Here is a 20273-nt window from a genome sequence, read left to right as displayed (position 1 = left end):
TATGCATTTCTAGACTCTTATCCAAAAGCAACATGTGCTGAATTTAAAGTACACGTTATATAAGATTTGCTGTATTTTTATAATACAGTACATTCCTGATTTTTTTTAAAGAGAGATTTTATGCATTACATTAACTTGTGAAAATGTTCTTAATTTAAAATGAATTACTCTGCCATGTAAAATATTGATATATTTTAGAAAAATTTGCTGTAAATACAGTGATTACTGAAATGAGAATATTATGTACTTGATGTTGTTTTAATGCTTAATGAGCTGTGATGTTACTAGATTCCTGATTTTCTGCCTCAAATCATTCATTTTCTTCATGCAAAACATTAATTTCTCATTTGTTCATTTTAGATTTGGGGTCAAATATGATCAAATGACCCACCTAATGAGAGCATGCAGATTTGTGTCACATCAGAGTAATTCAATCGGACAGTCACTTCCATCACTGTGATCAGGAAACAGTGAAACAACAGTGTTATAATTAACGTTTTTTTATAAAAGCAGGAGACGGCCCGAGTACTAAAGGGCCCGATATCAAATTAGCACTAAAAGTCAAGAGGGCCTATGTTTTGCTCTAAAAGCTCAGTTACAAGAGGCTTGATTTCAGCTTTAATTAAAAATAGATCGTGTTTTTCAAAGCATTATGTGCGTCACACGCTTTACTCACAGCTTCACAAGCCACGATCCATACGCCTAATCTGTGCAAACAGACAGATGCGCTTCCATATTATGACAGCCGTAGGAACAAACACATGATCAGGGGTCTACAGAAATAAATCTGATTCCATACTCACTGATCAGACGTGGGACACGTAAAGTTATGATAGTTGGATGATATCAGCCTGCAGACAAGAAAAACGCACCATGACATGCACTTTAAATCATCACAGCTGTAATAGTACGTATGATGAAGAGATCTCTGTCGATGTATCAAAACTGTGGCAACGAAAATACTAAATTTCTACAATTCAAAGTCAGATATCAAAATGATCGGAAATCACTACTCTACATTCTTAAGGGTTTAAGTGCATAGAACGGAAAACGTTATTGGAATTGCAGACCAAACCATAAGTCATAGAGATTTAAAGGGTTGGAGGGAATGGTATCACCCAACGTCACCCAAGCTCGACCCAGTCGGCCTGACGGGTTGGGCGCATCAGCGATCAATGGTACAAAGTCGCTCATAACTCCTAAACGGGTTTCGTGGTATTTGGAAAAAAAAAAAACACTTTTGGAACATAGTCCTATTGATTTTTTCACCCAATCAGAAAGCACCAAGATCATTGCAGGGAGAGATTCTCAGGAGATTGAATATGAATCAAATATCATCAAAAACCGTTGAACTTTCGACTCACTGTCACAAAGGGACGTCAAAATCGAAGCGAGCGGCAAACCTTCTACTCTCTCTCTCGTGAAACCAACAGGGAAGTGACTAAAAAACTGCTAAAAATTCATCATCGACTGGCAGTAGAGGCTGGGCTCCAAAAGTTAAATGTTAAAATGCCCAACTTACCAGCAGAAAAAACTTGTGTTTATAAAAACCTGGTACAAAAAAGTGGTTTTGGTCTATATAGCGAATTTTGGCCTTCATGACAAGTGTGTGTGTGTGTGTGTTGGGTGGGGGGGGGGGGGGGGGGGGTTGAATTTACTCTCATAAACTAACTCCGTTTAAACGCCATTAAAGTTCTGCATAATTAAGTGCCGTGGTCACTGCAGTGGAAGGTGGATTGCCGCTGCTTTCCACACAACGGTAATAGCTCGGTGGGTTGTGGCTTCAGCAACCAGCTCCCGCCTCTTTGCCCATTTTCAATTATGCAGGAGTGACTCGCGGTCACACTCTGCCAAGATGGCGATGCCCGGCTCTGCTATAATTATGGCTATAATGTACACAACCGTTTGTCCTATCAACATGAAAATTGGTGTGCATGGTCTTGGTCCAAAGTGCCACAAGTGGCTATAAGTGTATTTGTGTATCTCAAAAAAAACATGCTGCCAGTGGCAAGAATTGGAGCACCTATTAGAGAAGGTTGAAAGGGTAAGTTCACCCAAAATTCTGTCATTAATTACTCACCCTCATGTCATTCCAAACCTGTAAGACCTTCGTTCAATTAGAAATCTAAGAGCTCTCGGACCCTCCATAGACAGCAACGCATTTTTTGATAAAGCATTTTTCAAGGGCGTAAATGACTGTATATTGCACGTTTTTTCACACATAGACACAATATTCATACGATTGACCTCCTCATTTTGAAAAACTGTAGTGGTTCCTCTTGTTAAATTAATGAAAAGATGAAAAAAAAAAAAAACTTATTTTGCAAAATAGTGCCGAGGTGATTTAAGCTCAAGTGCTGTGAAAAAAATCACTGCAGTTCAATTCTGGATGAGGACTCTACTAGGTCAAATAATTATCAAAAAAAACATTGAAATTTACAGTTGTGGGAAGCTATAATCGGGGTCATTTAAAAAAAGTGGCCTGTCTAATAATTTACCCAAAAAAAAAACCTATGAGGCCTAAAACCAAAAAATCTCGATCTCAAAACTTTGTCAGGTGATTCTAAACAAGCATTCTCAAAACTTGATCGGACTACAGCTGTTTTTATTTGCTTTGTTAGCGCTACAAACGAGTGACAGTAATAATAAACATAATAATAAAAATATATAAAATTTTAATGTAAGAAACATAAAAAAAATATTATAAATATGCATATAATATTAAATGCAAACGTCTTTTAATTTCATTATGCAACTCCCGTTCGTGTACTTAAATTCCTCAAAGCTCTTGAACTCCATTAAACAGCTGATTCTTGCAAGCTCTATTTCTCTCTTTTCTGTGATGCACACTCTTCACGCTGGATTGATCTACAGGTAGATGCAACCTGTTCACCTGCGTTTTGTCATGTTGTCTGCTCTCAACATTGACCAGGGGGGGACTGGGATTGACCACAATCAGGGAATGAAGACACAACTGGGGAACTGTAGTAGGTTTCATAAAACTGCGAATTTCCAGTGAGATTAACGGTTGCAATGGTAAACTAACAGTCATGCACCGCAGAGCACCACGTTTGATTATGATAAAAGAGGTCATTCACATAAATCATTTCTAAATGTGTGTGGGACATTTCAATAATGCCCACTCGTTTTGCATAATGATGAACAGCATGCGAGAATGAGCCGGGACGGCCAAAAAAAAAAATGAGCTGGGATACAGGCGATGGGGGAAAGAAAAGAGAGGATGTTTTTGAGCGATGTCATGAACGAGGGTGGGAAGGGCGGGCAAATGGATTTCTTGTTTTATTTTGGTTGGTTGTTTTTTTAAAAGGGGGGGGGGGTGGGTCTATGGGGGAGTGCCGACGGGTTAAAGCGATGCCCCAATCACCTGTCCCCAACCCCCACGACCACTCTGACGAGAAACAGAGAGACAGTCGGGGAGAGTTAAGAGAGAGGGAGAAGGGGAGAGATCTCCTGGAGGCCAGCGAGCAGTGACGGGAGAGAGAGAGAGGGCGATTTCACCAGTGCATAAATATCTTATGGTAGGGCTGCCGATAGGAGTTCTCTCTCTCAAGAAGATTACTTTCTTTTCCAGTCGGGCCCTCTACCCCACACTGCTGCACATAATATTGTAAATATGCTGCCGTAAAAGGGGACAAGAGCCCCCAATCAGCATTTAATCCGGGTCCTGGCGACATCCCCCTTTTATTCTCTCTATCACGAACACCAATGTTCCCCCCCACACCCATCTCTTCACCCATCTTCCTTAGCTGACGTGGCTCTGGCGCGGTGGGGTTGCTCGGATGGGTCTCTCTATGCCACTTCCTGCCTGCATTCGTTTTTCTTGTGAACCTGCTGCAGTTAATTTTTAAATATTTATAAAATTAATCTATTATTAATAATTTAGTAAAAGTTTTTGAAAAAAGTTAAAAGCCGCCCACCCCACCCTCTCAGAGGTGGAGAGAGGGAGCTTTTCGCTTCCCAGAACTGTTCACGGTGCCCACCGGGTCATTTTTTTTTTTTAAAAATTTAAAAATCACAAAAGGAAGAAAGGAAGGAAACACTGTTCTACGTCACCCAACAGCTATACGTGCTTAGATTCGAGGGCCCGAGTAAGGGAAATACAAATTAGGAGGAGGGGGGGGGGAGGGGGGGGGGGGGGGGGGGGGGGGGGGGAGGGGGGGGGGGGAGGGGGGGGGGAGGGAGGACATGAGAAGGAAGACATATATTAGGCTTCACGGCGTTTTTAGGCCACTGTTCCTTTTTTATTTTTTTAGATATACAATTCATTGTGTGATTATAATTTTTTTTTTTTCTACTGTTATATAGCTTTATGAGTTGAATAGAAAAAAAAAAAAAAAAAAAAATTCTAAACATATTCTATTAAATGATATGGTTTTATTAAAATATTGTTAATAGGAAATAAAAATATTGTGGAGAAAAAAAATAAATAATAAAAAAAAATAAAATAATACACTATTATACAAATATAAATACACTTACAAAAACACACATCCATTACTATGCCCTGAACAAATATTTTAAAATGGCGGCAAAATCAATAAAATTGTAGATTTATTTTCTTTTTTATTTTTATTAAAAAAATTACAATTTTTTTATGTTTTTTTTTTAAAAATTAAATCAATAAATAAATACCAATTTTTATTATGAGACCAATGCTTATATACAACACATGATATCTTCTAATTGCTCTATTACTATAAATATAATATTATTTACAAAAAAATTAAAAAAAAATTTATAAATCTATTTTGTTTCACATTTTTTTCATTATTTCAATTTACTAGGTCTTATGTTCGTGTTGATCAATATACACATTATTAATTAGTTATCATATCATATTAAAAAATCATTCCAGGTAGTTAGTGCACTCTGATGTCGTGTACTATTTTGTGTAAAGCTTCTTGAGGCTGGTGTGTTTTGTTGGTCATTAGTGAATCCTAAAGGAGATCAGATCTTCGTGTACTCTTGACCTCTTAGAGTAGAAAGAGGCACACGCGGCCAAACACACACTACCACACACACACAGCACACCCACACACCACTGAGTCGTGCCCTAAACATAGGTCTGACCAGTGGCCGGCAGTCTCACTTTCAAACCTCGGCCTGCCTGGGGGCCGGCCACATCTACTGAAACAATATACCCCTGTAAAAGTTGACATTAATTAATCTAAAGTTTCAATTAACTTGGGCAAAGTCGAACCTTAAGATACTTCCAAGGTCCACGACAGGCATCGGGGACCAGACTGAGAGCAAAGAGAGAGACCGCGAGGTGAAGATATGGCTCCACTCTCTTCACGGTGTGTGATAGTGTGTGTGTCTGTTCGTGCAACCACATTTTTTTTTTTTTTTTTGTTTTTTCACAACCTGTGTTGGTTGTTTTGCCTTGAGTCTGACATTTAGATAATGATCACTGACTAAACACAAACACTTCATCCAACCACTGCAGACCAAACTCCACTCTCCATAGCAATCTGTTGTGTTTTCAGTGAGGTAAGGCCTTAAGAAAACACGCCATTCCTAGACCTCACAGAACAAACATCAAACTCTCCTAAGCAACCACACCAAAAACACACAAGACAAGGCCGCCTCAACCCCTCTGAATTTCTTTTTAAGCACAAGTCCCAGTAACCATTAAAGCATTTGGTTTTTGGCTACCTCAACACGAAAATATTTGCTCTGACCTACTTTGTGTTAAAAATAGGGTAGCAGTGTCCATCCCTCAAGAGCCACCCAAAACATCCTAATGTTTTCCCTCGATATGGCATTTTTGTTAATAAACCTCATAGTAAAAATTCTATTTTTTTGTAACTAGGTAACCAAACAAGTCATGCAACCTTAATGTATTTTTTTTTTTTTCGCCCCATTGTGAAAAACTGGGCCTTTTATTACCCCTAAAGTTCAGAAAATCACAGACACTTAATGGTGCACCTCTGTTCAATGCCAGAAAAAAATAGACAACAGAAAAATAGGAAGAGAAAACAGAGAAAAACACCCTAGCAAACCTCCAACCAACCACCAAACAACCACAAGAACACAAAAAAAAAAAACACACAATGGTCCTAGTACGACACTCCTTGTCAAACGACAACAGAACACACCCATAACAACCCGAAGCAAAACCAACTCCAAACAGACACCCAGCTACACTCACTAAAACAACCGCCCTCAAGAACACTCTAGACAACCACCGCGCACACCCCCGCCTAGAAAACCACACACCACCACCCTTCAAAAGGAGGGTCAAGCAAACTAAGCAACAACCCCACAACTAACAAAAAAAAACACAACAAAAAAAAACACACAAGCAAAAAGAGAATATCAAGAAAAGGGACAAAAATAGACAGAAACAAAAAACAAAAAAATAAAATAGAGAAAAAGGTAACCCAAAATAGAACAAAAAAGAAAAAAAAAAAGACTCAAAAAAACAAAAAAAAAAAAAAAAAAACAAAAAAAAAAAAAAAAAAAAAAGAAGAAAAACAAAAAATAAAAAACCCCTTACATAAAAAAAGACAAAAAAAAACTAAAAAAAAGCCCAAAAAAAAAGGAAAAAAAGGCAAAAAAGAAAACACAATAAATAACTCGAACCAACCAGTTAAACTTTTTCCACTTACCCTTAAAAAAGAAGACAACCCCACAACCACCCCCCACCCAAGCCCCCAAAACCACAGCACCCACCACTGAGGAAAATCCTAGAAACCCTAAGCAAACCACCCCCTAAGCAACCACCCCAAACCCCTCGCTACCTCATACAACCGCTAAGACACGCTAACCAACACAGCGTCCCATTAGCAACCAACCAAAACACCCTAACAACCTCATAGCAACCACCAAACCACAAGCAACACAACATCAACCACAAAGCCCTAGTAACCCTCTATTTCAACTATTTAGACATGCAAAACACCCTAGCAACCACCACCCCAAACACCCTGGCTACCCCATAACAACCCCTAAGCAACCACCCCCAAACACCCTAAGCTACCCCATAACAACCCCTAAGCAACCACCCCAAACACCCTCGCTACCCCATAACAACCCCTAAGCAACCACCCCAAACACCCTCGCTACCCCATAACAACCCCTAAGCAACCACCCCAAACACCCTCAAGCTACCCCCATAACAGCCCCTAAGCAACCACCCCCAAACACCCTCGCTACCCCTTAACAACCCCTAAGCAACCACCCCAAACACCCTCGCTACCCCATAACAACCCCTAAGCAACCACCCCAAACACCCTCGCTACCCCATAACAACCCCTAAGCAACCACCCCAAACACCCTCGCTACCCCATAACAACCACAAAGAACACTCTACCAACCACAAAGCCCTAGAAACCTCATAGTAACCCTTTTAAATTACTCAGAACACCCTAACAACCCCCAAGCAACCACTCAAACACCCTGCTGTAGTTGGAGAATCAAAGAGCAGCTCTGTCAGTGAAGTGAATTGAGAAACTCGTCAGATTTCATCTCTTCATCATAATTTACTTGCCTCACTGACAGAAAAAACTTACTGCAGTGAGTTTATAAAGACAAAACTCAACTCAACACGCTTCATCTTCATAAGGAACAAAATAATGATGCTGAATGACATGATGATATAGAAACTCTATAAATGATGAAATCTTTAAACTCTGTTCTCAAAATACTGTTCTCGAAACTGCATTTCTGCTTTTTTTAAACACATATTTGCTTGATAAATGATGAAATTTTTGTGCGCGCACGCACGCTCTCTACGTAACGTAAGCTGTAACGCAGGTAGAAGAAAGAGGTGCGGACGAGGAGCACATCGTGGGGGTTTCTCACATGGTGTTTACAAAAGTTTGAAATATATATTGTAAAGTGTGGATGCACTTTACGTTTTGGTTCATTTAGTACCCTTTGGCAAGCGGAGCGAGGTATGTGTCTTTATTGTGTGTTTAGCATGTTGTATTTTAAAGTGATATATAATTTCGTATGTCACGTGTTATTTGTCGAGCTCTTTTGGTTAATTCTCATGTATGTAATAATTTATTTGCCTTTTGGGTATCTGTAAATGTTTATTTATTTAAGTAATCTGTCATTTGTACATATGTTTTTTATTTATGAGTATATTGTTTCTTTATGTAGTTTCACGGTGCTACAACACAACGTTTCTCGAAGTCACGGTTAATGGCGCTCAAAGCGAGCGAAATAAAGAAGATTAAGCACCCGTCGAAACTCTCTGTCTCGTTTGTCGACGCCCAAGGGGCTGCTACAGTGAAACTCGACGCTTATCGGGACTCTGCATCACTTCGCTGCTGCCCTGTTCGAGAGAGTTCATCACAACGCCGCACGAGGATCAGCACGGCGCTGCGGACGTTTTGCGCAGTCACAGCGGATCGTGACGTAATTATAACTGCTTAAAGGGAGGTAGCAAGGCACCGTTTAACATTACAGATGAGATTGAGACTGTGAGTTAAATCGTATTCCCACGTGAGCTGCATCCATTCATTGGAACTCTGTAAGTTGACATGTTCAAATGAAAAGGAGAATATATATTTTTTGGACTATTAAATTGAAGGATAAAACTACAAGAGACATTTAAATTGAATAAGTCAAATCACAAGAAAATATTCAAGTTTACTTGATTATTTAAAGACTATAAAAAACTTGTGTGTTAAATTTGAACGTTGATTGTTGAAGATTTATCTTGGACATTTAAAAAGTCATACACAAAGAGTACAGTTAACTTTATTACTGTTTGTAAACACTGAAATTTCTGATCTATTACAAGGGAAATATTTAAATGTTAAAAGTGTTTACAGTTGTGCATTTGTGTTGATTCTCCTTGCTAATATTTTGAGTGCTTACATTTTAGAGGTCTGATGGAAATGGTATCACTTATGGCTTAAGTTGCCCAGTTTAAAGAAGTAAACAACATTAAAGAGGCCATGGAAAACCCACCTGAAAAGGAAGTTGAACCAGTTGAAGAGATGCCACTTCCAGCTGAAGAAATAAGTAACCCACCAGTGCAACAGATCAGAGCAAGCTCACGTGAAAGAAGCTTAACAGAGAAAGGTCGAGAGATGCATGAGCTCGAAGCAAAGAAACAGGAAAAGTCCTTCCATAAGACATATGAGTCCTGGAAGCAGGCTGCAAGAGAGGCTAGATCAAATTTGAAAACATTCTGTACACGTGAAGACCTGGATCAAATACAGCAGGACATTCAAGGCAGACATGATTCAGTCTATCAGCGTTATGAACCGATTCTGCGTAACCACACTACTACTCCAGACATTGTTAAACGTATGGATGCCTGCGCTGCACTAACTGCAGAGATCACTGATCTTGTCAGTAAACGACTGGAAACATTTAATGAAAGTTACAACGAAGAACTTGTGAAGGAAAGAGTAAGGCAGGTGCTGAATAAGGATGAATATGGATCCGTCTTTGGATGTACAGTAACAAACACAGTCGTTTCAGAGTCATCACTGGGATCCGATAACCAATCAAAGACTTCTAAAGTCTCAAGTAAGCGTGCTGATGCACAGGCAGAATTGCAGCGAAACTGGAACAAGCTAAAGCTTTACAAGAAATTCACAATCAACAAGCTAAGCTTGATAAGATGGAGCATGACTGGAAGCTTTGTGAATCGAGAATGTTAGCGGAGATAAAGCAGAAGGAGGCTGAAATGCAGTTAAGGCTAGTTGAGGAAAAGAAACGGCTACAACAGCTACAAGTTGACAAAGAAGTTAAAGTAGCAGCAGCTTGTGTCAAAGTGTATAACGATTTGGAAGGCAACCTTCATCGCTGTGAAGATGACGAAGGCCCTAGCATTCACGCTGGCTGCCAAAGGACAGAGCTTACATCTCAACTGAACCCGGAAGTACAGTCGTTCCTACCTCAGCAAGCATCATGTGAAGGATATGAAGTTACATCACCTCAGGAAACTGCAAATCTAGCTCAAGCAATAGCAAACTCACTAAGCACACATCGGCTGCCAGTTCCAGAACCCACTGTCTTTGTTGGTGACCCTTTAAAATTCATAGATTGGAAGATGTCATTCATGGCCCTCTTGATCGATCGAAAACCTCTTCCTTCTGGTGAAAAAATGTTCTATCTGAAGAATTACCTTGCTGGGGAAGCTCGCAAAGCGGTGGAGGGATATTTCTACAGAAATTCTGAGGATGCGTATCAAGGTGCCTGGAAAGCGTTACAGGAAAGGTACGGGAACTCGTTCGTCATCCAAAGAGCGTTTCGAGACAAGCTGATGAGATGGCCCAAAATTGGAGCAAATGACCCACTGGCATTACGAGACTTCACAGATTTCCTACAAGGTTGTGTCGAGGCAATTCCTCACGTAAAAGGATTAGCCATCCTAAATGATTCCGAAGAAAACCACAAGTTGTTAAAGAAACTCCCCGAATGGATTGTGAGAAAGTGGAACCGAATCGTGGTGGAAGAGCTAGACACATCAGGTGACTATCCAAGTTTCAAATGCTTCACAGAATTTCTGCAAAAGGAAGCAAAAATAGCTTGTAACCCTATAACTCTGCGCTATTTGTGAATCAAAAGAACACAGATGAAAGGTTCCCCAAGCGTGCTAAGGCTCTCAGTACAAAGGTTCAGGTGAAGGACTTAAGCTCAAAAGACCAGAGACGTACAGCTCTAAGCCAAAGACATCATGCCTTTTCTGCAAGGATGAAAAACATCACATTGCTCAATGCTCTACATTTGCTGGAAAGACTATTGAAGAAAAGAAAGCCTTCATTCACGAAACCCACCTCTGTTTCGGATGTCTCAGAAAGGGACACATGAGTAAAGACTGTAGAAGAAGACATACATGTGGTACGTGTGGTCGAAGTCATCCTACCTGCTTACATGGAGAAAGGGATAAAGCTCCTTCAAAGGACCCTAAAGGGGCATCTACGAATGTTCAAGCAAGTGAGGAAGTTCATAAAGTCATGACCCATGCACTCACTCAATGTTCTCCTGCTACTTCCAGCATTGTGCCAGTTTTCATCTCTACAGTGGACGAACCCCAAAGAGAAGTACTAACTTATGCTCTACTTGACACCCAGAGCGACTCAAGTTTCATCTTGGAAGATCTTCTTGAAAGTTTGAATGTTGTCTCACAACCTGTGCAATTGAGGCTCAGCACCATGACAGCTGCTGACATGATCACTGCCAGTAAGAGAGTCTGTGGACTTAAAGTAAGAGGACTACAATCTGCAAGTTCTATACCACTACAGCAAGCATACACAAGAGACTTCATTCCAGTGGACAAGTCGTATATTCCCACCAAGCACACAGCGCTTCAGTGGAGTCACCTCAGACACTTAGCAAGTCAGCTGTCACCACTTTTGAACTGTGAAGTCGGACTTTTAATCGGATTTGACTGCCCATATGCTCTAGCTCCCTTGGAAGCCATTATAGGTGGTGAAAATGAGCCTTTCGCGCAAAGAACTGTGCTTGGGTGGAGTATTATAGGCCTGTCTAATCCACACCTTGACCGACAAGGAAATCAGAGTTTTGTCCACCGTGTTGCAGTAAAGGAAATACCTGTCCCATCGCCCAATGATATCCTGAAAATTCTTGAGTCAGATTTCAATGAAAAGGCTTATGAGGATAAATGTGTGTCACAAGAGGATGTTCGTTTCATACAGCACCTCAGTGCCAATATTCATCAGAAGGATAATGGACATTACGAGCTTCCTCTCCCATTTAAGTGCAGCAGCCGACCCTCACTACCCAACAACAAAGGGCTAGCAACTGCTCGACTACAACACCTAAAGAAACGGCTCAAGTCCAATAAACAGTATTATGATCACTACAAGGCTTTCATGGAAGAGATGATTATCAAAGGTGATGCAGAACAAGCTCCGGCTATACTAAGTGGAGAGACAGGGTGGTACATCCCACACCATGGGGTGTACCACCCTCAGAAACCAAACAAGCTGAGGGTGGTATTCGATTGTTCAGCAAAGTTTTGTGGTATATCTCTAAATGACACACTTTTGACTGGGCCTGATCTAACCAATTCCTTGGTGGGAGTGCTGTGCCGTTTCAGAAAGGAGCCAGTTGCAGTTACCTGTGACATAGAGAAGATGTTTCACCAGTTTCTCGTCCCACCTGATGAACGCAATTACCTGAGATTCTTATGGTGGGAGGGTGGAGACTTGGAGAAAGAGCCTCAAGAATATCGCATGGCAGTCCACCTCTTTGGTGCCACGTCTTCACCTGGGTGTGCTAATTTCGGCCTAAAGTACCTGGCACAGCAGCACAAGGTTAACTATCCTTCAGCCTCAGCATTCATTGAGAAGAACTTTTATGTGGATGATGGGTTAACCAGTGTTCCCTCAACCAGTGAAGCCAAAGAACTAATAATGCAAGCTCAAAGAGTGTGTAAACATGGAGGTTTACGGCTTCACAAATTTAACTCAAATAAGGAAGACGTTTTGAGTTGTTTAAACCCATCAGAAAAGGCAACAACATCAAAGCCTCTTGACTTTAATCTTGAAGCAACACCAGCTGGACGTGTACTCGGCATTCAATGGTCAACAAAGGATGACACATTCAGTTTCAGCATCGACCTTAAGGATCAACCATTGACTCGCCGTGGTATTCTGTCTGTTATAGCCTCTCTATATGACCCTCTTGGGTTTGTCGCCCCATTTATTCTACAGGGAAAGTGTATCCTACAAGAACTGTGTCGTAGAGGTACTGAATGGGACAACGAACTTCCTGATGACTTGCGTCCTCAATGGGTGGATTGGAAAAACGATCTTCTGAAACTCAAGGAAGTATTGATACCAAGATGTTATCACCCACATACCTTCAGTGACATAGTCAGAACAGAGTTACACCACTTCTCTGATGCGAGTAATGTAGGATATGGTGCTTGTTCCTACCTCCGCTTCAAAGATGACAAGAGTGAAGTCCACTGCAGTCTGGTGATGGCTAAAGCCAGGGTCTCACCTACAAAGGTCATAAGCATTCCCAGGTTAGAACTCTCAGCCGCTGTCATATCTGCCAGAATGAGTGTCATGCTGAAAAATGAGCTGGAAATGAAGATTGACCAAGAGTTCTTCTGGACAGACTCGCAGGTCGTTTTAGCATACATTAACAACGAAGCCCGTAGGTTTCATGTTTTTGTCGCAAATCGAGTGCAGCTGATACGAGATGTCACAGATCCTAGTCAGTGGTGTTACGTAAATACAACAGATAACCCTGCTGATTATGCATCTAGAGGGCTTAATGCGTCTGCCATCTCTACATCAATGTGGTTATCAGGACCCAAATTCCTGTGGGAACAGGAAGTAAATGCAACCCCATACACACCTGTGAACCTGCTTGTCGGTGATCCTGAAGTTAAATTAGTCCGAACCTTTGTGACCTCAGTCAGAGACGGAGCAGACATCCTCAGTCGCTTAAGTCGATTCTCTTCTTGGTCTATGCTTCTAAGGGTGGTTGCAAGAATAAACAGATTGGGCCACAAACAGATGTACAACGGTGATCATGTGGCAGTTGAAGAACGTGAGAGAGCTGCTAAGGTGGTCATCAAGCTTGTACAGCAGCAAGCATTCTCAAAAGAAATGCAATAATTGAAAGAGGAGAAGCTCTACCAAATTCAAGCGCACTGGTACCCTCTGGATCCTATTTTGGACAATGGCATCCTCCGTGTTGGTGGGAGGCTAAAACACTCATCTCTCAGTCAAGATCTAAAACATCCTGTAATACTTCCAAAAGGTAACCACATCACTAAACTAATTCTGTCACATTTCCACACCAAAGTTCGTCACCAGGGAAGAAGCCAAACTCAAATGGAGTTAAGAATGAATGGATTCTGGATCATTGGAGGCAGTAAGTCCGTCGCCAAGTTCATACACAAGTGTGTGCAATGTCGGAAACTCAGACGACCAGCTGAAGAACAGCGTATGGCAGATCTTCCCAGAGAACGTGTTGAGGTTTCCGCTCCATTCACGTACTGTGGTATGGACTGTTTCGGGCCATTTATTGTGAAGAGAGCTCGTAAGGAGCTTAAGAGATATGGCCTATTATTCACTTGTCTATCATCTCGTGCAGTCCATATTGAAATGATTGAGGACCTATCTACAGACTCCTTCATCAATGCCCTAAGGTGCTTTATCAGCCTCCGAGGAGCAGTTCGCAAACTTCAGTGTGACCACGGCACTAACTTTGTTGGAGCTAAAAATGAATTCGCAAAATCACTGAAAGAGATTGACACCAATGCCTTAGAGATCTTTCTTACAGAAAGGCAATGCGAGTTTGTCTTTAATGCTCCTTCTGCAAGCCATGCTGGAGGTGTCTGGGAGCGCCAGATACGAACTGTGCGAAATGTACTCAATGCCACACTTGCTTTATGCCCAGGCAGGCTTGATGACGCATCACTCAGAACGCTGTTCTATGAAGCAATGGCCATTGTAAACAGCCGCCCTCTAACTGTAGATGGGATTAATGATCCAAATTCACTCGAACCATTGACCCCAAACCATCTGATAATGATGAAGTCTGATGTTGCTCTTCCACCTCCAGGAAAGTTTGTAAAACAAGATGTGTATGCCACTAAAAGATGGCGCAGAGTTCAATACATAATCGAACAATTTTGGAGTCGTTGGAAGAAGGAATACCTTCTCAACATTGCAGCACGTCAGAAATGGCATATTCCTCGCCGTAACCTTCAAGTGAATGATGTTGTAATCATCAAAGACGATATGCTTCCCAGAGGTCAGTGGCAATTAGGCCGAGTGGTGGAAACCAGTGAAGGAAGTGATGGTCTTGTAAGGCGAGTCAAGTTGCAGTTAGGGGAGCGAAAAGAAAATCAACGCTCCAAGCCTACAGTCATTGAAAGGCCCATCCAAAAATTGGTGGTACTTATTGAAAATGAGTAATCAGCGACTGCTTTGTGATACCATTGCATCAGACCATGTAATTAAGTTCTATAAAACCTAACATTTTAGACTTCACATGCATATAAACTGTTTGAAGGCGGTCATATTGATGTTCAGAAATCATGTTCTGATTCATTCACAGTTTGTTCTGTTCTTTCATCATCTCATAATTGGTGGGAGTGTAAATGACCGCAAAAAATATGTATGTGTGTGTGTCACTTTAAATGTGTTGTGTGCGCGCACGCACGCTCTCTACGTAACGTAAGCTGTAACGCAGGTAGAAGAAAGAGGTGCGGACGAGGAGCACATCGTGGTTCTCACATGGTGTTTACAAAAGTTTGAAATATATATTGTAAAAGGTGGATGCACTTACGTTTTGGTTCATTTAGTACCCTTTGGCAAGCGGAGCGAGGTATGTGTCTTTATTGTGTGTTTAGCATGTTGTATTTTAAAGTGATATATAATTTCATATGTCACGTGTTATTTGTTGAGCTCTTTTGGTTAATTTCTCATGTATGTAATAATTTATTTGCCTTTTGGGTATCTGTAAATGTGTATTTAAGTAATCTGTCATTTGTACATATGTTTTTTATTTATGAGTATATTGTTTCTTTATGTAGTTTCACGGTGCTACAACACAACGTTTCTCGAAGTCACGGTTAATGGCGCTCAAAGCGAGCGAAATAAAGAAGATTAAGCACCCGTCGAAAACTCTCTCACTCCGCATCACGTCACAATTACCATGATAATGTGATTGTTAATGACTGTACTGTACATGTTCATCAAACTCATCAACAGGTGGAAAACATGTCAGGATCTGCGAGGGAGGATACAAAGGCAGATTGTACAGTGACAGGGTTTATTAACTCAACTCTCAACTGGTTGCTAGGGTGTTTTTAGTGGTTGCTAAGGGGTTACTAGGGTGTTTTGGGTGGTCGCATAGGGGGTTATTAGGGTGTTTTTACTGGTTTGTTTTTTATGGTTTTTTGGGGTAGGGTGTTTGGGTTGGTTGCTAAGGGGTTGTTAGGGTATTCTTAGTGGTTGATAAGGTGTTGCTAGGGTGTTTGGTATTGGGTAGCTAGGGTGTTTTGGGTGGTTACTTAAGGGGTTGTTAGGGTGTTCTTAGTGGTTGTTAAGGGGTTGCAAAAGTAGGGTGTTTTTTGTGGTTGTTAAGGGATAGCTAGTGTATTTTGGGTGGTTGCTTAGGGGTTGTTAGGGTGTTCTTAGTGGTTGCTAGGGTGTTTGGGGTGGTTGCTATGGGGTAGCTAGGGTGTTCTTAGTGGTTGCTAAGGGGGTTGTTAGGGTGTTATTAATGCTTGCATATCAATTATTTTAAAATCATGATGTCCAAAATGCTTGTAGACTTTGCAAACTTTTACATTTTGCTTTATGTAATATAATATTCAAATGTAGTTTAGTGAACAGTATAATTCTTCTCTTTTTCCATGTCCTGTGTCTGACTTGCACGAGATGTCGTAATAACAAACGCCTGGACGAGATTCCCGTGTGTACCTGAAGGAAGTGTAAACTATTCCTATGGTCAGTTTTCTCCTGCAGGCCAAATACTGTCAGCAAGAAAACCTCTATTGCCCCCTTGAGTTCTGAAGAGGGTAACCAGCCCGGTGAAGCGAGTTAAGTGCATGTTAAGATCTGACGGCAACTGGAGAACCGAGATCTTCAGATCTGATCTCGAGCTGAACCTCCATTGGGACGCTCTAGAGGAAAAGCGTCAGATGGATAAATAACGGCAGTGCTGGAGTTCACCCGGCATCAGCAAAATGCACAGAAACATCATCCGAGAGCAGAAAGAGCTTATGCTGGAGGAGCGTCTCTCTCTAGTGGTCTAACACAGCTAGTTTTTTTTTCTCCTGGACTCTATTATCGGCCTCTTTCTCTCTGTATCGTGTGAAAAACACAGTCAGCAGCGATGCAGCGCAGCCCTGAGAGACGCAGGAGAGTTCGAGCTCATCCCTCATCCTGCGATTCCTCCGTTTCTCCTCATGCAGCCCATCTGGGCCTGAATATCGATTATGCGTAAAGAGAGATGGAATCTCTCGGTTGGCGGTCGGGGCCCCTGAGGGCCTCCAGTACAAAGAGTCATGACTTTAACACTCTGACTGTCATCCCTTCAACTCCACTGCATTAGTATACGTAGTTTAATGCTCTAACTAACCTCAACTGCAATCCGTTAGTGGACCTAAGGTCATTGCACACTGAGTGCGAAATTCTCGTCTGAAATTTTCGCACCATTTGACATCACTAACCTGATAAATCCAGCGAATCTAGTGATCTGTTCTTTTTTGAGAACTTGTTTTGTTCTTGTTCAGAGACAAACAGCTGGGGGTTGAAAAATCTTGGAGAAAACACATAGAAGCCACTCAGAACACCCTAGCAACCACTTGGAACACCCTAGCAACACCATGGCAACCACTCAGAACACAGAACAATATTTGCAAGTGGGAAACTCAATTCTTGAAGAAACTTAAGTTGCAGTGAAGGGGGAACTATTTTCAAGCTAGACAGGAGAAAAACACCTAGCAACCCCATAGCAACCACTGAGAACACCCTTGTAGTAACTCCATAGCAACCAATCATAGCACAGAACAATATTTTAAAAGTAGGAAACAAACAAAACAACTCCATAGCAACCATGCAGAACACCCTAGCAACCACTCAGAACACACAGAACAATATTTACAAGTGGGAATCTGAGAATTCTAGAAGATATGCAAGTTGCAGTAATGGGGAACTCTTGTCACAAAAACCAGTGAAAACCCCTAGCAACTCCATAGCAACTACTTAAAAACACCCTAGCAAACCCCATAGCAGCCACTCAGAACACAGAACAACATTTAAAAGTGGAAATCAAGAATTCTAGAAGATCCTCAAGTTACAGTGAGGGGGGATTCTTTTTATGCCAAACAGGATACATAACGTAGCAAACTCCATAGCAACCAGGCAGAACACCCTAGCAACTCCATAGCAACCAAGCAGAACACCTTAGCAACCACTCAGAACATAAAACAATATTTACAAGTGGGGAAACTCTGAATTCTTGATTGTTAATCTTTAGTCTAGTCGAGTTTAGCCTCCAACTTTACCTGCCAAACAGTAAAGAAATGATTTATAATGCCTGACTGTGTGTGTATGTGTGTGTGGCTGCAGTTTTGGACGACTTCATCAGGAGGAAGGTCTCTGTAAAAAAATGCTTACTGCCTTGATTTATGAGATGATATTTTTCAGCCTCCTCTTATTCTGATGACTGGACAGTGTAAAAGCAAACGCTCTCAAGCGCACAGATAGTCAAGGTAAGAACCGCACTGAATACTCACACATCCAACCCTGAAGTGCCATGATGAGCTACAACTGGACAGAGACACACATATTAACACAAACACACAACACACACACACACACACACACACACACACACACACACACACACAAAAAATATTACACACACACACACACACACACACACACACACAAACAGATCACACGCTGGCATCTCATTTAAGTGAAACATAGAATCAAAGCACACAAGAACACAAACACAAACACTTCTAGCTGCACAGGCTTGATTTCATGTGCTGTTGTGTCCATCAGGGATCCAAACTAATCAGAAAAAGACAACAAGCATGCAAACGCCCTGAAGCAGGTTCAGGCCAGGGGCATTTATAAAAAAATTAAAAAAAAAAAAAAAGAAAAAAAAAGAGAGTCAGCTTTAAAATGTGCATTTACAGTTAAATTGAGGATATAGGGAAACTTACCTTAGACTCTATATATTGAAAAAATAAAATAAAATAAATTAAATTAAGGTTTTTTTCACATTATTATTATTATTATTATTATTATTATTATTAGTTAGGTCAAGAAAGTTTTATTCGCATAGCTCTTTTCACATGGTTTCAAAGCAGCTTTACAGAAAATCATGATTTTAATGTTTATAATCACTTAATATCTTAATTACAGTCATATTTGGCAGATTAGAACTGGGTGATAATATAGTTACAATTTGCAACGATATAAACAATCATGGAGATTTATTATATAATATATAGCTTTACATGAGTGTACTGCATGTGGATGAAGTTGGATATGCTTATATATCAAAATATTGAATATATTCACTAAATTATAGTGTATAGTTATAATTTCACTACATTTTATGTCATTAAATTAACTATATTAATAATACTATTGGACTGCAAAATAGGATATTAAATATATAATTTATATATTGCATAAATTATTCTCACTACAAATTTAGGAAAAGATTTGGTGCATGTTGCCAAACACAATTAATAACATGACTGTTGTATCTTCAGCATTAGACATTAAACATCTTCTGTGGTCAGTTTTCTCAACTACTGTCATGGAAGTGCAACAGTTCTTTTGGATTGGATTAATTAGTTAAGTTAGATAAGCCGTTAACCTATTCATAGCAGTTAACTGAATAATAAACAGACATCTGATATACTGTATATGATTGCCTTTGCACTGAGGTTTGATACTGTCATAGTAACACAAAAACTCCAGTGTGTGAAGCAGATCAGAGTGTTTCTGACCAGCGACAAAGATCTCAGCCTCTGAAACGCTCCAGAACTGAATCCTGGAGGTTTGACGGGTCAGATGAAATTCTGTGACCTTAAATGCAGACAGATACAAGACGCCTCACAACACTGACACAAAATAAACATCAGATGTGGAGAGTGTTGATGGGTTGTGAGGTGTGTGTGAGACTCTCTCTCTCTCTCCCTCACACACACACACAACTGACACAAAATAAACATCAGATGTGGTGGTTGTGCCCTGCAGTGAGCCTGTGCTTAGAGAATAAATAATGCTAATGACGATGATCGCTCACACTGTCACACACACTCTCACCGGCGTCCCTAGGGGCCACGGGCCCCCAACATGCACAGGTGTGTGTGTGTGTGTGTGTGTGTGTGTGTGAGTGTTTGGGAGTCTGACACTCTAATTGCTCCCAACCCTGAAGCTTCCTCTCCAGCCCTGCATCCCTAAAGGCCATCTGAGATCCATCTGTGTGTGTGTGTGTGTGTGTGTGTGTGTGTTTAGAGCGTCTCAAGTGCTTGTCTTCCTCTCAGCCAACTGTACACTCGATTACTTTGTTTAATTATATAGCGCTTGTAATAGCTTAAATAATCCTGGAGCATCACAGCGCGAGTTTGTCACTCACACACACTGATCTGCAGCAATTGAGTAACATGAAAAACCATCAGGTTTGACTGAAAAAAATGGCCTTTGACATTCAAAAACCAAAGATGGAGAGAGTTTCTCCTCTCCTCAAAGATCCAGAGTGAGAAACTAATGTGACTGAACACTCAAACATACACATCCCTGTCTCATCTGACACCA

General features: G+C 40.9%; 2 protein-coding genes and 1 long non-coding RNA gene across 3 annotated transcripts in view; 2 read left to right on the top strand and 1 right to left on the bottom strand.

Annotated features, from left to right (window-relative positions):
• Positions 1 to 20273, bottom strand: part of LOC109112082 (ras-related protein Rab-6A-like) — a 358885-nt gene that overhangs the window by 200074 nt on the left and 138538 nt on the right. The gene's annotated exons all lie outside the window — the stretch shown is intronic.
• LOC122145312 lies at positions 7871 to 8213 on the top strand. The gene is made up of 2 exons (XR_006160256.1): positions 7871 to 7919; positions 8131 to 8213. It is a non-coding gene; the product is annotated as an uncharacterized LOC122145312 (long non-coding RNA).
• Positions 13631 to 15597, top strand: LOC109066608. Its single transcript, XM_042758241.1, has 2 exons — positions 13631 to 15306; positions 15515 to 15597. The coding sequence occupies exon 1, from the start codon at positions 13806 to 13808 to the stop codon at positions 14892 to 14894; it is 1089 nt and encodes a 362-aa protein (XP_042614175.1). The 5' UTR covers positions 13631 to 13805; the 3' UTR covers positions 14895 to 15306; positions 15515 to 15597.

This window comes from Cyprinus carpio, chromosome A6, assembly GCF_018340385.1.
Source record: "Cyprinus carpio isolate SPL01 chromosome A6, ASM1834038v1, whole genome shotgun sequence".
Classification (NCBI taxonomy): domain Eukaryota; kingdom Metazoa; phylum Chordata; class Actinopteri; order Cypriniformes; family Cyprinidae; genus Cyprinus; species Cyprinus carpio.
This window is presented reverse-complemented; position numbering and strand designations above follow the sequence as displayed.